At 42.5% G+C, this 21,187-nt stretch overlaps 1 protein-coding gene across 1 annotated transcript in view; it reads right to left on the reverse strand.

The window, feature by feature from the left end:
• FBXW8 (F-box and WD repeat domain containing 8) overlaps positions 1 to 20,872 on the reverse strand; it is a 53,478-nt gene extending 32,606 nt beyond the window's left edge. The window contains exons 1-4 of the mRNA XM_068412592.1: positions 20,577 to 20,872; positions 17,625 to 17,729; positions 10,736 to 10,900; positions 10,044 to 10,132 (exon numbers count right to left, since the gene is read on the reverse strand). Coding sequence (XP_068268693.1) covers positions 10,044 to 10,132; positions 10,736 to 10,900; positions 17,625 to 17,729; positions 20,577 to 20,864 — 647 coding nt within the window. The 5' untranslated portion in view covers positions 20,865 to 20,872. The remainder of the gene's footprint in view (positions 1 to 10,043; positions 10,133 to 10,735; positions 10,901 to 17,624; positions 17,730 to 20,576) is intronic.
• Positions 20,873 to 21,187: the final 315 nt, after the last annotated feature.

The raw sequence follows: 21,187 nt of genomic DNA on the forward strand, positions 1-21,187 counted from the left end.
TCTGCGTGTTCTGCTGAACATCTCTGTATATATAAGTGGGAAGCAGCAGCAGGAGAAAGACAAGAGCTCTGTTTTTTCTAACTACACTTCTCTTTGACAAGCCAGCTCGGTAATTCTGGACAGACATGGACACATCTGTAAAAATTAGTCTGCAAATTCAGCTTAAGCTTTACAGATATGAGTGAAAAACTTGCTGAAATGGAGCAATGCGTATGGTATAGAGAAACTGAAAAGCATTAAATTCATACGGTATCTACAAACATACTATAACAGAAATACATACTATAAAAAATGGACTATAATAAAAATACCTACTCACTAATCAAAAGCATTTCAACTACTTTTTATTGGCAGTAATGTCAATGAGATGAACAATTTCCTCGTGCCCTCTCACATAAGTGAGAGCAGAAGACTGAAGGAGAAGGAGCTGGGGGTTAAAAGCTGATGTCCCACGATGGCTGGGAAGCAGGTGGTGAAGTGCGGAGCACATGTGGGAGGAAGCAGAGATGGAGGCTGGGCACCGCTCTAATGAAGTGGTGCTGAAGAGGCAGACGGTTTCATAAGGAGAAAAACATCAGGAAACTGGTCAAAACACAGAATCTCATCTGAAAAAGCTCAACTGTGTTGGAGAGCAATAGCCAGAACAAATTTGGGGAGAAGGAGGGGGGGAGGCTGATCTCTCTCCAGAGCCCCAGATGTCTTTATCGTTGCCTAATGACAATTATACTCAACCAATTAAGACACTGCTATCACAGTTGCATTGTTAGTAAGCCTTTGGCCCTGAGTGTTGATGGCTGTCTAATTAGTGTTTGTGCAAAGTACAACTGCAACTAATATATAAACTGACAAATACACAAAAGAAAAACTGTTAACAGGAACATTTTCAAAACAGTCGAGACTCTATACTCATTCAGTCCATGGCAGCAGCAAAGACAAACTGCTTTCCTTCATGGCTTGCTTACTGCTGGCACTGCAGAATTTCACTTCAAACAAGCAGGTCAACTAGACCGTCGCTGGGTTTCTGTGGAAACAGGATGCTGGTGTCAGTCCCTTTTGTCGGCTGCCTCAAGCACACCACTCCAGGGCAAGTCTTGCTACACTAAGTTGGTCTGAACACCAAAGACTTTTGATAAGACACTTCAGAAATCAGTTTACATTTTCCATGTTTTCTCTAAAGAATTCGTAGCAAGAAAATAAAAAGGAAGGAGAAAGAAAACCCTTTGTTTCACAGTCAGGTTTGGTTTCCAGGAGGCAAAGTCTGTTCAGTTTCCAGATACCTGCGGTGATCAACAAAAACAAAAAACCCCCAACAACTTTGTTTCAGGCAGTCAGTGACCATCTGTTAATACTCAAAAGATCTTATTATGAAGTCCTTACAATGTCAATGCATTTTATTGAAGTCAGTAGGAATTTCGCTCAAGTAACAATCTCTAGCTATAGCTCTGTTTAAACCGATGCCTGTTGATAAGCAAGTAAAATAATGAGTATTTTGCATTGCCTTGCTGCAACAAGCATCTCAGACCTTTCATCCTTATTCCACCAAAAGCAACCAACCAGTCCTTCATGTGGTTAATTAAGGTATCCAGTCAGCGACCCCCTCAGTAGGCTTAAGAATAAGGTCCAAATAAACATGCAAACCCAAGTCCAAACACCTTTGTAAGCTGGTTCAAATTGCTCCTAAAGCTTCCCCTTCTCTATAAGGCTCAAGTAAGACAGTGGTAATTCATAATGTTCAGTTTCAAAAATCATAGAATGGTTTGGGTTGGAAGGGACCTTAAAGATCATCTAGCTCCAACCCCCCGCCTCTGCATCAAAACCACTCTAAGTTGGAAGATAATTTCAGTATTGTGTGTTGCGACGGAGGTTATTAAATGCATTCTATCACCTTCTTTATACTCAGTGTCAAGGCCCACAACTCTTCTCTGAAGTGAGGGATAATGACAGACTGCTTAGATACATTGACCATGGTGTTTGATGCCTCACAGAGTGAGGCTGGATGAAAGAGGTACAAGTTCCCAAGCCTGCCTGCGTTCTTATTTACAATTATTTAGAGACATTGATTTTGCCACTACATATATAATCGACAGGTAGCTTGGCTACAGCATGCCTTAAGGGAAGGATTTAGGAAAAACAGTCTAGAAGCAGTTAAAGAGTGCAAAAGATAGACTAAAGAGCGCTACTTTGTAGCGCAGAAAGGAATATAAATAGAATACAGTGACCAAAAAAATGAAATACAAATGGAACAGAAAAGAGAAAAATTTCTGCTATTACATAGCGTGGCAGAAAGCTACATCATAAAATACAAGAAAAAACAGATGGGGGCAAACCAAAACCAGCATCTGAAACGATCTTAACACTGATAGAAGAATGTGAAGTAGAGAAGTAATGTCCCCAATTCCATCCAAACATTATTTTAGGTTGCTTGCTACATGAGAGCAGGTATGAAAAAAGTGACTAAACCACTCTGGGAATATTTTAAGACTTAACAGGATGAAATATATTCTGAGCATCCCTACGATCAGTTCCCAAGTAGGGAACTTGACTTTCCAGTTCATCAACCCACGTCCATCTGTGGACCACGCTCAAACTGAGCTGCGGAAAGCTTATACCTTCGTTCTTAAGGCCTTATTTAGGAAATTGTAGCTCTAGAAAGTGGGTTAATCTGCTGCAGATAGCGTACAGTTCTTCTGCAGCTTATCTTGTTTCTGTAACAAAATTAACATTTCGCCATCCTAAGTACTTCTGCATGCCTCGCTTTCTTATTAATTTTAAGTGCATGCAAATGTCATACCAAGGGAACAGAAACAAGCCAAAGGGTTACATGGTAGGCAAAACATTTTAATGAACACTTACAAAAGCAGAAGTTAGAGAAAGCCAAACTGTCTCTACTAATTTTTTTTTTTTTTACAGCCAAGAGTCTCCCATCATTTACATCAAGGTTCCAGTGGTTTGCATCAGCCCAGGCCCATTAATTAAACCAGCTGCTCTGACCAAGGAAAAATATTACTGCCTAAGGCTACTGCCATGGCAGGAGAAAAAAAAAATTATCTTTTTCAAGAGACTTCCAGAGGAATCATGATGCAATTTGGGAAGGATCTGGTCCATCAGCCCTATTATTTCACAAAGGACAAACACGTAATGCTACAAATAAAACAATGGCTCCAGTTTCAGATACAGGCCAGAAAACACCATTTGAAGATGATGTAAATTGATATGTTCACATGTTGGAAGGAACACAGACTGCACCACTCTGCAAACAGCAGAGAGGAAAAGTATCACCTGAACTCTAGGCACTGATGGCAGCACCCCAGAGGCAGGTAGGCTGTAAAAACACTAAAAACAAAATGTTTAAGAAGTTTACTAGAAAAATGATGTGTCTGTCTGGCCTCAGGAGAAAACCAGCCTTTACAAGCTCAAATTTAACTACCATGACTTCAGAATACTGGGCATCACTATGCACACAGCGCATCTCACTGCGACAATGCATCCCTCTGCATCCAGCAAAACCTATATGTAAACCAATAGCTTAATGGTCGGGCAGGCTGGAAAAGCATCTTTCACAACGAGTCAGTATCAAGCTTCTACTCTTGGTTTCACCTGAAAGGCTCTTTTTCACAAGATGACAGAGAAGCCAATGTGTTTGTCACTTAACACAACCTTACCTAACTCCCGTAGTTTGTCATCTGATCCCTCTGAACTCATGATGTCATCCTGTTTTCAACCCTCCTAAAGGTGACTCACTTGAAAAAAAGGTCTGACACTTATTACTTCTTAACAATGATAAGAATGAGTGAAGAGAACACAAAAGGTTTGGGGAAGGTGGAAGGAAAGAGGTAAGTATTTTTACCTTCTGCCTTACCGCTTTGTTTTACATCCAGGCGCTCAGGCACTGGGAGGGGAGGGTGAAACCTATCAAAGTTGTGCCATTATACAAATGAAATTTAAGCAATTAAATAAGGCAGGGGTTTATTCAGGCTGTTTAAGACTTCAGTTTGTTAACTTTTATTCATTTTCATTACTAATTAATATTTTGGTTTCCTCAGGTCTGCACAGTGAATTAAGATGCAAGAGCTAATAAGAAATACCTTGAGAATAGCCCACAAGCCCTATAGCAAAAAAAAAACAAATTAGATGAGAGTTGACATGAAGTTTTAAAAAGTGCAGAAAAGTGTTTTCAAGCCTTTCGGGCTAGTTTCACACATCATTATGAAGGTAAAAAGAGTGGCAAGGCCATTTCTTTTAAAAGTCATTTGCAGGTCACCTTTGAGCAAGAGGAAAGCAGTGTGGGAGGTAATCTTAGAGAACAAAGAAATCTACCACATAGTAGCAGCTACTTTTATGTTTCTGTTGCTCACTATGACTTAAATGGAAAGGCTCAAATGGTTCAAAAGTGCTGCAGTGTTTAAACTAACTCCCATAAGAGTCCTTCAGAATGAAGACAACTGTACAAAAATTATTTCAGTGCATTTAGTTTCTCAGTATGAGAGAACCAAAAGGTATCACTACTTCTAAAAAAGACAATTCCTCTAACCACACAGGATACTTAGGAAGTTCTTCTTTTGCTTCTCATTGCCTTTATCAAGCATCACTTGGAGAAATACCATCTGTGCCAGGTGTGCTCCACCCTGAAAGGGGAGGAAGTGTTCATTTGCAGATTTATTGAGGCACTCAAAGCAGATGAATCTCACTAGCCCTAACTCAAGAAAATAAGATCTCTAGGAAAGAAGACAGCACTTACTGGGGGAAGGAGGAAACCTCTGAAGTTAAAATGTCAAGAGAAGAACCAAGGGCTGGTTCCCAGCAGGCTGTGAGGGGTGTAGGACTCCATGCAGCACCTGCTAGACCGGTCTCTGTGGCACAACAGAGGCATGCCCTCAAATCTCCATTTATGCAAGTTCTTAACTAACAGTCTACCGCTCCTTCAGTCATAGAAAGCTGAAGAAAGAAAAAGCATCAGGTACCTTTATATTTCTTGGCCTTTGGAGCAGTGGTCTGGATCTCATCTGTTTATTTTCATTTGGGAAGCTTTCGGAGCTACAAGCAGCAGCAGTAAAGCCACAGCACCCTTTCCGCAAGCATAAAAAAGTTAATACAATGCACGATAAAACATCATCCTGACTCACAGCAGACTTGGTGTGGTTTTACAGGGCTAGTTGTGAAGTGAGATGATCACCACTGACACAAGGCAAATTTACCACACGGTTTCAAGGACAGCCACACGTTAAGTATGTCACACAGAGCCGGTCAGACAGCAAAACAGTCTCACAACATGTTACGGACATGTTACACCACAGGATCCACCATGTAATGACAACACAGTTCAAACAAGGACCAGATGCATGCTCCGTGATTGGTATCCCCAGGAGGACCTAACCTCTGACTACAAATGCCCACCAGTGTGGCTGTCAACACTGCCAAGAAAGGAAAAGTACCAATTTTACTGTCTGAACATGCACTTGCTTAAAAAAAAAAAATAAGAAAAAAGGGAGATATTTGTTTAAGATTTTATTAAGAGAAGGTGAAGAAATACAGGCATTCTGTATTGAAACCAAACATACAACAGCATTAGGTACAGTGAACCTAATCAGTAGCAGTAATTTATAAAAGCCAAGCAAGCAGACATATAATTGCTTTTAAGTAAACTCTGACTTAAAGAAGAAACTACATTTGAATTGAATATGGAGAGGGGGGAGGACAACATCCCTCTAAAGAAGATCCTTCGAGACGCGTAACTGTAGAAAGGCTGGCGAATACGACATTGATTGGGAGTGAGGTAACCACAAACACCGCTGTCTCAAATGAAAAGGGATTCAAGGTCTGACCCAGAAAACAAGCATCGTAACCGCTGGGATGAAATTTTAATGATAAACACAAGATGCTCTGCATGCAGGCCAGATCGAATTATCTGATGTCAGCCAGTAAATGCAAGGCGCTCTGAGCAAGAGGAGCCACTAGCAGCCACCTTCAACTCGCAGCTCAGGTTGCACTTAATCAATCCTTGATATTCTGCCATCTTCTGGCTTGAGCTTTGGCAGCAGCATGGAGAAAACAGTGGAGAGTGCATGAAATAGGTACATTTCTCTAAGGGAGAGCTAACCCTGGGTAGTTTATCTTTGCTTCCTTACACAACGTTAACAAAGAGATCCGCTCCTGAACCAGTTCAGGCAAACTATGCCTCTATGTATTAACACATGTAGCTGCTGTTTGAAGTCACTCTGCCCACAACCTGTACAAATTCCTTTTCAGAAAGATTAAAAAAAAGCTCTACAGCAACTAAAATAAAAATTATTCCACTTTCCAGCAGAGTCTGAAGCAGTATTATGAAGCACGCTAGATCAGGTCTATCACGGTACTGGTTCAAATCAAACAAGACTTTTCCCAGGCTTGCTCCAAGACCCCAAATACACAACAGCTCCAGCGTTTCTGCTGCAGAACCTCTCTCTCCACCCATTTTTTAATTTTTATAACCATTCTCTGATCTCCCAAGATCCTGAGTTGAACCTCCTGAAACCAGGGAGCAGCTGCTGTACACGGCCACAGTTTCCAGCTACGAAGACAGAGTGTAATGCCTGGCTGCCCTGTCCGAGCTGAGCCAGAGCGTTGCAGTGCAGCTGCTCCCCAAAGTCAGACAGCAAAAAAACCTGCTAAAAACTCAGTGGCCCTATTTTTCCTCCAGTGCAGCAATGTGACTATAGAAGAAAGGAAGGTAAACAATGCCACTAGCCACTGCTTAGAAAACCCCAGGAAATGCCACACACAAAATTAGCTTTAAGATCATCACCGACTTCTCAAGCCTTGCGAAGTCACACGTCTGTTTAGCTTTACGTACATGGCAAGTCTCGTTGTAATCTATGATTACCCACACATAAAGCTAAGCACATAAGTGTTTGCGAAACTGGAGATATAATCATTAAATGTAACAGATAATTGATATTTATACTGAGGAGAAAATTGACTTCTGTTAACCTCAGCTATTAAATTACTACTTCAGTACTAAAAGAATGTAACAGCTAGCTATTGATCACCAGATTCATTACACTTTTATGACAAATTTGAAAGCACAATGCCATTAAGTACAATACTATAAGCTGGGAAAGAAAGGGGAGGGTTATGTTTGGTTTAAAAAAAAAACACCAAACAAAAAAAACCCCAACAAATTCCTCAATCTACCTATCCTAAATACTTATCAAAGGCACATAATGAATGAAGTGTTCCCCTCCACAATCTGCTAATGTGCTTGGAAGTTTTAGTTATAACTTTAAGTCTGTCTTGTTTGATATTTACCATGACATACCACAAGATATTATCGGGGGGGCACGACAGTGTGCTACTGTCTTGTAGACTTCTATCATCACTGGCAGAACAACAAATTCATCTTCTCTTGGGCAAGATTCACAGAAGTCTTCTGCTTCCAGCAATTTAAGAGATGCTTTCAGAGATCTCAAGCTACCAGAGTGACGGGCAAGTAGTAAACAGCAAAGGAAGTAATATAATTTTGGTGTTCTAATATTCTAGACATTTCATTTACTAACCAGGTAAAGTCTGATTTCCCCATGTTGTTTCATCAAATGTATACTCACAGCTTCATAAAAAGATACTTCATTACTAAAATTTGTTTTCTCAGAGAAGGGAAATTACTGAAAAGCAATTTGAGTGAAACCCATAACATCACTTTTCCTAATGGATATGCATGTGCGGCTTTTCCCTCAGTGGTCTCTTACCTGCTCACCTATTACCACGAACCTTACAGGAACCTAAATTCTTTAAGAGCACCACCACCCTTCACCATGCCAACTGAGGCAAACTCACCAAAAGAACTGAGAGATATTGGAGGAACTGAGGAACCAATATGAAAAGACAGTGTGAAACTGCATAAACCCAAATTCATTAAGACATCAAGCTAAAATATGGACTGTTTGAGATTAATATATGGGATTAATCTCCTTTGTTCATCAATACTTTAGAAATTCAATTTATTCTGCCTACCTTCTATACGCTGCATGTTTGGATATAAACACAGTGGAGAAAATGAAGAAGAGCTGGAGGTTTTGGCAGCAGCGTGGAGACAACTGGGGTTTCTGGCTCCCAAAGAAGTACAGGAGGTTTCATTAGATACAGTGGAACAGATACAGTAGTGTAGATCCCTGGCCAAGGCCAGGAAACACGCTGCCCAAGCTGAAGGGCACAGGAGAAGTCAGGCTGCTACCCGCAGAGCTGGATCCCAGCTGCAGACCACAGCGGGCTGGGAGCTGCGGTGTCTTAGCAGTGGCCCAAGGAAGTCTCAACGTCAGGCACGAGTCAAGGTAAGATCTGCGGTACTCCAGCCACACCAATTCTTCAAGCCTCTTACCACGGCCACCGCATAGGTTAAACCGCTGTATGGCACCACCTCTCTAGAGGTCACAGACTACTCAGCTCTTCAGCAGCAGCATTTTCATTGCAATAGTGCAACTGGTTACTGCAGCAAAAACATCGCATGGAAAGTGGAGAAAGAAGCAATACCCAATGAACAGGAGGGCAGAGAGAACAGAAAGGGAGACCGCCAAATACAGAAGCAAAACAAGTGGTAGAGCATCTCGTAATAAAACCAAAAACCACCACCAAAGCAACAAAACCAAAGATTAAAATTCCCCTTTCACTCCTGCCTGTCTGCTGGTTCAGATTCCTGCTCTCAGTTGTCCAACAGCGTTCAAAAGCATTTCAATGTATACAGCAGTTACCCATGTGCAATGTATTGCAAGGCACCTTTCTTATAACCAATGAGCGAATTTCATAGTATTTTTGATAAATAGTTTTCTCTAATCACACAATGCATAAGCATACCATTAACCTGAAGTGCTACCATAAAATATGGAACTCTAGTATGCTAAGGACACTGTCCTCTGACTGCCCCCAGGATGATATAATTTCTATTTATTCATGTGACTTCTGGAGGGCTGCTGATTACTGAACCTGTAAAATTCAAGCAGAATATAGTAAAGCCTTACACCTACTGGGACACTCACAGTAACCTCTTCCAAGAGTTTGGGAGATTCTGAGAATTGTATTTAAGAGTATAAACCAAACGAACAGCTAACATTAAATCAAGGTCCCAACAAAGCTTTATATTAGGAAAGGAGAAGTTTGAGTTTCTTTGGTTTTTGGGTGGGTTTTTTCCCCCCCAGATTTTCTTTTACATAACAATGCAGAAAAGTAACAGTCCTTCTGAAGTTATCTTGACACAGCACACAAAAATATACTTGTTATTATGAGATTTTTATGGAGAAAAAATAATAAAAAGAGCATTTTTCAGTAGATGTGTACGACATTTAATACATTCTGGGTGCTTGCACAGCAAAACAATAGATACAGTTCATCAGAAAGTACTATTGTCTTTACAGGGGCTACATGCACTTGAGATAGCTTTTTGAATAGCATGATAAAAATTTGCACCACTGAAATGACTCGGAGATAACCATCATTATCAGTCACTTTACGGGCAACCTACCTCACCCACAAAAGGAACTGCAGTCAAAAATTTATTCTTGTTGCCTCAAACAGATGATTCTTTTGAATTTGTTAAAAAGCAGTGCATAAGGGAACATCTCCCTTATGAGAGAGGCTGAGGGAGCTGGGTCTCTTTAGCTTACAGAAGAGGAGACTTGAGGGGTGACCTCATTAATGTCTATAAATATGTAAAGGGCAAGTGTCATGAGGATGGAGCCAGGCTCTTCTCAGTGACATCCCTTGACAGGACAAGGGGCAATGGGTGCAAGCTGGAACACAGAAGGTTCCACTTAAATATGAGGAAAAACTTCTTTACGGTGAGGGTGACCGAACACTGGCACAGGCTGCCCAGAGAGGTTGTGGAGTCTCCTTCTCTGGAGACATTCAAAACCTGCCTGGACGCGTTCCTGTGTGATATGGTCTAGGCAATCCTGCTCCAGCAGGGGATTGGACTAGATGATCTTTCGAGGTCCCTTCCAATCCCTGACATTCTGTGATTCTGTGATGAGATTTCAAACAGCAAAGATTAAGTGAGCGTTACACAACCTCATACTCACCCAGCAATAACAACTCCATCACAAGTATGTACATCACAGAGAATTTTTCCCAGCTCATAGGGCAGCTGGCTCACAGCACCAATGCGGTTCTGCACAGAGAGAGGAGACACGGTGTTGGGATTGCAACACATTCATCGACCACGGTAATTTGCTGCTGTGGGGACAACGCCGAGCTTTGCTATTGGTACTGACAAGTCACAGTGCAGCTGAGAGAGAAGACCCATCTATTTTATGCTTACCTCCTAGATTTTTTACAGACAGAAATCAAGGAGAAAGAACCCATCACTCTTCATTATCATTCATAATCTTTAGGTAGAGAAACAACTATCACAAGAACAGTAAAAAAAGATAGTTTTCTTTTAGCCAAGATATGTAACGAGCAGGGGAAGGAGCCTTCGTCTTAAAGGCTGATTCTCATTATCAAGGGATGGTTGAAATATAAACATCTTTCTTTCACCAAAGTCAATGGAGTAGCATAGCAAGCAGAAAGACTCGCTCCCAAAAGAAGCAGTCACTGGGGAAAAAAGGCACTACAGCTAGGGCTGAGTCTCATAAATCCTTCAGCAGCTTTCCCCCTTTAACTGGCAAAAAGAAGCAACAATACAAAAGACCAACTTTTCACTCCCGCTTGCTTGAACCAGGTTCCCATTTTTCTACAGCATCTGGATCCCATTAAAGAAATTCCCTTTTACCTTCCAGTTGGTTTTCAAAGTGCGCTCTCTGGCACAGCAGTTCTTGAGGGCGAGCTTCCAGCAGGAACGCTCAGAGATGCTCACATCTGACAGGTACCCTTCCTGTTGGCACAACCTGTACCACAACACTTCATCTTCTGCCAGTACTTTCCATGTCCTGCTGACCTAGAAATCAAATTTATATAAAGAGCATAAAATAAAAATGAGATTTCATATAAAATTATTTAAATAACATCTGAAATATACACATATAAAACAATATAGGCCTGCACTGAGACTAAAGTCTTACCTAAACAAGTATACTACTGACAGCATGGAAAAAACACACTAACAAAATGCTTGTTTTCTGTGGATTCTTTTGAAAATAACCGAGTTTCTATTCCACTAAAACTCCACGCAACACGGATACCAGTGTTTAGTGGCTACACTGCCAACCTGAAATATCAGTGTATTAGAAAATTTTGAAGGGAGAAGAAGCAAGAAAACAATTAAGACAGCATTGTAAGTTTAGAAGAATATGAATTTATTTTCATATTTGTAGCTAAGAAAGCAAGCTAAGAGCACCTCTCAGATCACACCACCGTATCTCTAAAGGCCTACTGACAATGCCTGATGAGGTGTATGACATTAGTGATTTATAACCTATTGTATTACAGTACGCATAAATAGGAACGGGTTGTTTTTTCAAGCAGCCTCAAGCTGCTGTCCATTTCAGAGAGAAGAGCTTCATCATAATCAATTGTGGGCTTAGAATTAAAGATTCAAGAGGTAAGAGCCAACTTAAGTAGCATTTGTTCTCTGTAAATCTTAATTTAAAAACACACATGTAACCACTTAAAACTGCTACCAGTGAAAGCAGCAATCAACTGTACGCTGTTTCCAAAAGATTAAAAAAACCTTCTCAGACTGACATCATTTTTAGCAACTTACAATTAAGCATTTAATGTCTGCTTCAGTCCCAAGATTATACCAGGAATCCAGCTCTCCCATTGATACAAACTCTTACAGGACCATCTCTTCGTGTTTACTTGCCATTGGTTCCACTTTTACACACAGATACAACATGGCACAGGGGGGGTGAAAGATGAACTATTACTTCTCTATTTTATAAGATCAATCTGCTTTGTATTTTGTCATCATCATGCACACCTTGCTTCAGACTTCTTAAAACCACGGCTTTCAAATACAGAGTACAGCTTCACAAAATTATATATGACGGGGAACAGTGAAAGTATGAGATTCCTTTCGGCTGGTACGGATTTGCAAGAAGCCCACGCAGAACACAAGCCACTGGAGCAACCACGTGTGCAGTGAGGCTTACCGAGAGGCGAGGAACACAACATCCCCCGCCGTAAATAAATCAAGCGATCGCGGAGTTTGTAACGTGATCTGTAAAATTTTACACGTGATGACTTGGAGGAGTGTGCCTTAGTCTGTCATACTAAATGCAGCACCAGGTCAAGACTGACTAGTCAACCCAACCAGAACACCCACAACATCGCAGGGAGATAGCAGCCAAGGTCCAGAGAGCACCCATCAACACAACCCCGTGTCTTAAAGGTCTCCTTGGGTCACAGAAAGTGCAAACACACCTTACACACGTGGTCCCAAACCTCCTTGCACACTATACAGCCCCCAAGCACTGGGACAGCACGCTCTGCCATGAACAGCATAGGTCTCCCCTTGGCAACTTTATGAAGCTTCCAGTCATCTCATTTTCATTGCTTTGCCTGTTGGTCTTGCTGTAAAGACACACATGACTGCTCTCAAAAACCAACATACCACTAGGAATCAAGAATTGCATGAGAAGACATCTCTCACGACCTGTTTCTTCCAGATAAAAGAAAAAAAAGTTTAATTTGATAAAAGGGGCGTGGACTGAGTAAACTGTGTATGTTTTTAAGATTTTATACCTACATACAAGAGCAGCTCTCAAACAGGAATATCCAATTCCAGCACAACTAATATTCCAGTTAGTCATCAAGAAACCTCAATTCAAAGTAGCAGACACACACAATCCCCTTCCATCATCGGACAAAGAAAACAACCTTGGTAGGGCAACCAGTGTCTTACAAGTGACAGAACCAGCACTGAGTCTTCACTAGCATTATACATCACCCTGTAATAAAAAAGCAGTGCTTAATGCTCCTGTCCCTATAGGGACACACTCAGGAAGTTCAAAAACAAAAAAAAAGTAATCCAAATTTCAAACCATTATGGTTTAGTGGGGAATTTGCTCTCAATTTGATTTTAAAGTAACATTAATCCATATATTACTGCTAAAAAAAAAAACAAAAAAACAAAAAAGAAAAAACTACCCAGTTTTTTGCTGACACACAAACCCAGCAGCTGTTCTGCAGGGGCTGAGCACCCCGGCCAAGCCTGGTCGACAGGAACGGCACCTCTGCCCCCCTCCCGGAACAGCAGCACTTTTCTGCTGACATTGAGGGGACGGAATAACACAGAAGCACAAGTAAACAAAGCCAAACTAGGCCAAGTTTTGCCTTGCTTTTGAAAAAAAAAAAACACCACCGCACACCTTTGGAGTTTGCCAAAATAGACAATGTTGTACAGATCTTTCCAGTTTCAAGGGCTTAAAAGCATTTTACAAAGACAGTAAAAAAAAAAAAGGGCAGGGGGGAGGGACTCCATAAAATTTAGACTGCCTTTTCAACTTTCAGGAACAAACACTCAAAGGGAATAAAGATTCTATCCTATTATGATTTTTTTTAATCAAATTACATTGAATCCTGCTGCTTTACAAGCATGAATTTCCAGAGGGTCCCTAACGCAGCCTTTTCTTAATGCACCAAAACTGGCACGCCAATCCCTTGTAAAAGCCCCACTGAGCGAGCCTCAGCTGCAAGAAATCTCTAATAAAAGTGTCTCAAGCATTTCACTTTACAGCACCACTGTGAGCTGCCGCATTAAAACCAGCCATTGGCTTCAAGTCAGCTTTATTAGATCTGCTTGACTTCGAGTTTCAGGTGAGGCCCCCAAAGCCAGAGCATTACGGCTTTATTTATACGCACCCACACATTCTGCTTGTTGGAGAGTAGCTAAGACACGCAAAGCTCTTATTAAACTACAAACATCATTACTTCCAAATCTACACTACGCAGAAACTCCCAACAACGATCAATGAAAACACCTTACAGAGTTGTTTATAGATTTAGACTCCCCAATTTAATTTGTCCTTTAGCCTCCCTATTATCTTTTTACTACAGTTCTCAACTGTTCTCAGCAAAGAAACTTTGGTCTCCCCTGAGCTCCACACAGGGACAGTTTTATATATTATAGTTCAGCAAGTAATAATGTTCTGAAGGACTTCAAAGGCTTTTGCTGACATAGGTTTTGCTATTTGGTTTTGCCTTTGGGGGATCTCCCCCCCCCCCCCCCCCCCCCCCGAAAAAAACCCTAAAACACCTCACCTCTTCCATCAAATCCTAAATTTCTTCTAATCCTGTCTAAATCAACTGGCTCAAATCCTAATGAAGGTTTATTCATGCCTCTCCATCTGATAACTGTCTTTGTTTCATCAGGTTTATTTTCCTCCCTAGTCACACAAAGACATATTCAAGGTTCATTCGCTGAAGCCAGGGGCCTCAATTAGAAATATCTGGACTTTCAATTCAGTGCAATACGTAGCGCCAAACAGTATTTAATCCAAAGCCATTCAGATGCACATTTACCAGGTGGAAGCTGCTCCTCTTTTCAATTCACAGCCATAATGTTATTTTAAGTGTCACCCTGAGCCCAGGATATCCTTATCTATCTATTTCTCTGCTCTCTCTCTAAACTATGAGGAGGATGGATGATTACTTTTACCTATACACAACCTTGATGCAAAAGTACGCTTAAAAAATACATGATATTTTCTTCTTTTTAAATGTATAAACACTAAAAGCCTAACAGTTTGACAATCCCAGAAGCTCTAGAGGCAAGCATCTGAAATTCTTGATTTATGCAAGACAATTCATTCTTAAATTCCTAGAAACAGCCTCCCTTGTCCTAGATACATACACAATTGTTGTGTTGGTAAACATTTCTAATCCATCTCTCAGATGAAAACGCTAACAGTTCAAGGCAATTTCTCATGATCAGTTCAGAAATAAAACTGCCTTAGCATTGCCAGAATTCAGTACATACTGTCGAGAAGTGTTTCACACCACAAAATGCAATTTACGCAGTCTCTGGTGTTTACCAGAAAGCAATATTCCAACTGTAAGTATATGGAGAAATTCATGGATTAGCCACATCACCTCACCACAAAGCTGAGAGTTTAAAGGCCAGGTCCTCAGGCCATGAGTGAAGTTAATTGCAGATGTCTGCAATATCAGCCCCAAATAACACAAGAAGTTCTGATGCGTTTCAATTTGTCATATTTGTGGTGTCCCAAGTGATGGTTTTTCTTTTCCATCTCCATCAGGACCAGGAGGAAGGACTGACTGTTCTCAAACCCATTCATCACAGAAGGCACAAGGGAGCCGCTCATAGCATAGGTATTTCTTTCAGTGGTCAGAACAGAATAAAAGTTGCTCACAGGACTGGCACAAAGCAGAGGGAAGATTTTACCATTACTCTGGTCTGTTCTGCTGACACAGTAAGTCCTGGGTTACATTTTCTCCTTGAATTATAAACATGGGATATCAACAGGGACTGGTCTGCTGGATGCTACTGAATATTGCCCAACTACGGCGACTCCACCAGAGCTCAGGAACTGATGACACCAATAACTTACATGCTGCACATGGCTTTTGTATATCAAGTGCCATACGGATAGTTCGTGTTTTATGGTACTAATTCCAAAAATCAAAGACAAGCTGTGGGGAAGAGGGGGAGGGGAAAATATCAGGGTGAAATTCAAGTTCTCCAGAGCAGTCTGTGGTGTGATTAGATCTCAAAGAGGCTCCACAGTCAGGCTACTTTACTGTTAGTCGGTTACTAATTTGGCATAGAGAACTAAGCAAACAGGTTTTCTCCAAAGGCACTCAAATAGTTCGTGATGCCAATTCCACTAACTGGCCCAATTTCACTAAAATCCCAAGGCACCTTAATAAAAAAACCTTTCTACGACAACACTGTAAAGCAGCAGGGCTTTCCATTTCACAGAAGAGGGCTTCTCTCCCCTTCAAAAACAAAACCACCATGAGAAAAATGAAAATGGTATTTATTTTTATTGCTTTGCTTTTTATTTGAACACTTAAAAAGAAGCCAGCTCTGCACTAAAAGCATCGGATATTCATCTCGTTCGGAAAGCCTTGTAAAACAACGGGCATTTGCTCAGCTACCTGTCAGCTGCCACGTAGCATCAACTGACTCGGGCTGAGAAGGCAAATGAGACGTGGAAAATTTTCTCAGTGTTAAAACACATCTTACGAGAACAGGTTCAAGTTAAAAACCAAAGTAAGCACGAGAGAAATCAAGTGCAGCCTAAGCGCAGAGAAAAGGAGCAGCCCTTCATCAGCCAATCTTTTTACTGTGCCATGATGTAAAGTGATCATGCCTAAGGCAGGAAGGGAAAAAAGACAGAGAAAGAATGACTTTAAAGTAATTCACTTCAAAAAGGGAACCCTGCTCAACGGAGGATGTGGTGGGGCCTTTACTGATCGCCTTTCTCTACATCAAATGACAGAAGCTCAAGCATATCTGAAAGCTTCACAGTCTCCTGGACAGCACCAAATAAATAATCCTAGAGAATTTTTTCCTCTGCAACAGAAGCCCTGCAAGAGAAATTATTTTCTTCTAACAGTCCTTGTTCCTAAAAGGCATTAGCAAGTCAAAGATTTAAGCAATAACCACCTGTAGCTATTTAACACTATGACTTGCTCATACTGAACATTAAAAGCCCGATTTCATTTCAATGCATGTGCCACTTGGATAATACTTGTGTCTAGTTTACCATCCACAGACTAAGCTATACCCTGTCTGTCACTGTCCAATTTTTACATTTTAACACTTCTTTCTCTTACAAACAGCCCAGGGCATGGTTCAACTGTAACACAAAGAATGGTTTTGGTTGGATTTTTGTGACATTGCAAGATGTGCTTTGTACCTAAAAGTTCAACGAACGCCAGCCTGAAGCACTAAATAGCAGCCATGGGAGAAGCTGGCAATGAATATCCACAATATTCTACCCTATTTCACAGGGTAATCAGCACTTGCCAATTAAGTTTGATTTGAAGACTCAGAGAGCAGGTTCATCATTCAATGTGTGAAGAAAGGAGGTAAAGAGGCTCAATAGTGTGGGCTGAACAGTCCTAAGTAGAGTCAGGTGTGTGTGAGTGTTTAAGTTAGTAAAGCTACTTGGAGACAGACAGGCAGTTTACAGCTGCACATAAATCACGGCCCATATCTGAGTACAGACTGGTGAAAGCATTACCTTAAAGCATCAAAGAACAACACAAACCCCTCGCGTGGGGGTGGAAATCAGTGCCCTCTAAGAATTTAGCCTCACATTAAATTACTACAATTTCTGTGGTTCAAGTCACACACTGAAAAGTGATGGGGAAGAGCTTTGCTACCATGCCCTTAGCTCTGCAAAGTGCTGAGTTCTAAATATGGCAGCAAGATGCTCACTTGTTTCTAAATATATTCACTTGAATCAAAAGATCTTTGCAAGCATTTACTTTAAATTTGAAGACTTCAGTTTTGTCCAAGCCACAAATGTTTTATTTAACTCTACTCAACTGCGAGCTATAAATCCAACTCAGTTAGGAGTATTTTTTCAATATTCAGCTTTGGAAGTATTTCCAACAAGCAAAAGCAGAAGCAGCTGAGCTACTAGGGCTACCACACATCTGCCCTGCATCAAGGTGCCCAACTGTTTCTTGAATATTTCTGCCAATTTTACATGGTATCAGAGAAGCAAACTGTCAGCAGCACTCACCTGAGCACACCTTCCCAATTCACTCTTGCCCAGGTACTGAAATATCTTCAGTGCCAGTTCATAAGGCAGCTGGATATCAAAGAAAGGAACTTCATTTATTTCATTCTGAAAAGGAAAAAAAAAAATTGTTAGGTTTCTTTACTGCACAGCTAGATAGTAGCAAAAGTTACCGTAGTACGAAGAAAGGATGTTGTATCCTCAGTGCAATCACAGTTTCAGAAAAAAGGCAGAAGTAATTCTGCCCCTTCATCCCCTAACGGCACAACATCAGACAGATCACACCGGCATGAAGGTACCCGAGCTGCTCTTTGTTGTCTCTGAGTTGTACCAGGTAAAGAATATTAGAAGGCTAAGTGGAGCTAAAAAGCAAATCGAGGAGAACTGTGAGGCTTATTTATAGTGAGATGGCACAAAAAGGCAAGACAAGTTCTAGTAGAAAAGTTTCTCTAAGGTTTCAGCACCAAAAAGACCAAACAGGTAAAAGCACTTTGAAGCCATATGCCCATTATTAATTTCACTTACAAGATTTCAAATGCAGATGATGGAGAAGGAATGACTATTCTGATATAAAACTGAACGGAGAAGACATTACAGTTGGTTTCTGTCTTTCATTAGTAACATAAAAATGTCTTTTTAATAGGAAATGTGCTGAAAGAGTTGCTGCTTTAACTGATTAAGTATCTCAAAAAAAAATGTAAAATCAAAGAATCCATCACTTACCCAGCAGCTAAATGCTGCATGTATATTTTTCCTAGAGGGGTTTTTTTTGTTTGTTTTAACTATATAATTATTAAATCTTCTTCCTGCAGTTACTGCATCAAGATTTGTCCTCTCCCTCATTTCTAGCTGGATATTCCAAATTTTTATACTAAATATAACAGAGAGAGAGTGTGAAATGAGCCCATTCTGACCATTTCCATGTCACCCACTCCGAAGTTCTGCTCTCCAGTGTTTTTTCCCTGGTTTCTGTACGCCCCCAGGTGCTCCCCACCAATCCCCATGCACAAAATCCACTGCTCAGTTCAAACCCATCTCCATTGCTTGCCACGAGGAAGTCAGGCAGATTCCAAACCAGGGTCATCCCCTGCCTCTTAGCTCTTCTCTAGCTCTGATCACCTTTGTTTCTGAGTAGGTCTCTCCTACAACTAACTCTGTGCTCATTTAAACCCGGACCCTTCGCAGTCCCAATGAAGTAGCAAAGACAGGCAATGCTGGGTTTATTTAAAGTACAGTTACACAGGAAAACTATTGTATAATACACTTGGGTGAAAGCTTTTAATGCAAACGGTATTCCACGTGTGATGAAAGCGTTTAGACAGCACGAAGACGGACAATGTTCCCATTAGGCCTTTTTGGCAAGACAGCACCAGTCTATGAACACCAGAACCTTGCACTTGTCCTAAATTACTTACACTAAACCTGCAGCCAACCTTCCTGCTCCCGTCCCTTCTTGTCCATATTTTCCCTGCACAAACAGCCCCTTTTCCTCTCCATGCCCTCTGCACAAGGACCACTGGCTCCACTCCCTGCCGTGGATTTGCACGAAGATTGTTTGCTTTCACGTGATTTCAATTGCACCTATTTCCAAAGGGGCCACCAAAAAGAAAAAAAATATATAAGGAACTTCAAGAGCACATCTCCATGGCCACATGCAGACAGACCTCAAGCTGGCCAGATGTGAACCAGCTCGGATCCAGGAGCCGCATAACCATCTGAGAGCAACACGCTGCCCGAACAAATAAGATGAGCCATTCGGCAAAGCTTATTAGCTCCAGGCTTATGAGCTCAGGCACAGCACCACCAGGAACCTATTGCTTCCAAATTGGAGTTGACTCACATCCAACCAGCAAAACCTGCCCTGTCTGCATGTACCCAAAGACATCATTGGAAAGACAGACTGCCTACACACAGACTGACACAGACACAACAGGCAAGAGTGACAGCTCTCTCATGAAAAACAAAAAAAAAACCCAAACCAAAAACCCACCTATACGGATTTTTTTTTTAAACTAACCTGCAAAATCATTTATAGTCAAACCTTAAGCTTGCAACAAAGCACAAGCAACGGCTCATACTAATTCTATTCTAGTGCAGCCTTAACATTAGAGACAGATCAAAGTCTTCCCTTCCTACATCCCCAAAATCCACGCAGCTTGTCTTCAGCCCAGCGCTCGCCGCTGCAAACAAAGCGGGAATGTTAAGTCAGCACCAGCCTGTCTAAAAGTCTACTGGAAGAAATCCAAAACTCAAATACTGCCATCCCCTCCGAGACAGATTTGGGCTCCTGTGTGCTAATGGAGCACTAATTCTGTAAATGGATTAATTTGTGCCTCGCAGACAGAAATTTAATCTGCTCCTTTTAATTTTTTTAAGCAAAGAGCAATTAGTCACAGTTAGGTTAGCGAGAAGCAAGAAAATGGGTTTCCCTCCTAGTTTTTGTACACTGTAAATAAAATCTCTATTGCATTTAGAGGACTTACCTAAATAACTTTTATCTGGTTCAGAACTGTATTTAAGACTATTTCCAAATTAGCCCCTTTATTAAAATAATTAATATTTGTTTTCTTACTACATTGCTGTGTCACAAGGCAGGATATCCTTAATTACTGCACCTGCATCAAACAGCCTGAATAAGCAACAGAAATCTCTTAAGAGAAAAACAAAAAAATACCATCTCACAGGAAGAAAAGTAGATTTGGGAGGATTAAAACCTTGTAAGACAAAACACATTCAGAAGCTGAGGTTATAAACGAGCTCACAGGAACCCAAAACTCCGTAGCCCCCTTTCTCACCCCACCCCGCAGACGGGCCCTGCTCTCTGCTCCCGTTCGAGCGGCCCCGCCACGACCCCCGCTCCCACCCGCCCGGCCCCTTCCACCCTGGAGGCAGAGCGCCAGGGCCGCCGCAGCCGCCCCGCCAGCCGAGCGCGGCCCCGGGCCCGCGCAGCCCTACCAGGTCCCGGATGAGCTGCCCCAGCAGGTCGTCGCCGTCCCCCGCGGGCTCCTCGGCGGGGCGGGCGGGCGCCGGGCTGCGGCAGGCCGGGGCGGGCGGGGCGCCGCCGTGCAGCAGGCCGCGGGCCAGCGCCAGGTAACCCGGCTCGCTCGGCTCGGCGCTGCGGCGGCTCTCGGGACCCACCGCGGGCTCCGCTGCCGCCTCCCGCCGCCGCCGCTTCGCGCCCCCCGCCAGCTCCTCCCGCCAGCGGCGGCGGAACAGCTCCAGCTCGGCCGAGCCCTCGGCCATGGCGGCGGGGCCGGGGCCGGCCCAGGCTCCCGCCGGTCCGGCCCGGAAACCGCCCCCCGCGCTCGCGCGTTCCGCCGCGCAAAGGTTCCTACAGCCGCCGGGGCGGGTCGCGGCCCGGCTCACAGGGGCCGCCGGCGGCATGGTGTGGCCCCGGGGCGGGCGGAGCTGCTCGGGCTGCCCCAGCCCGACGGGCGGACGACGGCCCGGCCTTGGCAAGCTGCTGGCGGCCGAGCGAGGGCCGCGGTGAGGGCAGGGGCCTGTGCGGGCACCTTGGGCCTGGGCTCTGCTGACAGGCCCTCAGCTGCCGCCCAGCCAGGGCTGCC

This window comes from Nyctibius grandis, chromosome 14 (genome assembly GCF_013368605.1).
Source record: "Nyctibius grandis isolate bNycGra1 chromosome 14, bNycGra1.pri, whole genome shotgun sequence".
NCBI lineage: Eukaryota > Metazoa > Chordata > Aves > Nyctibiiformes > Nyctibiidae > Nyctibius > Nyctibius grandis.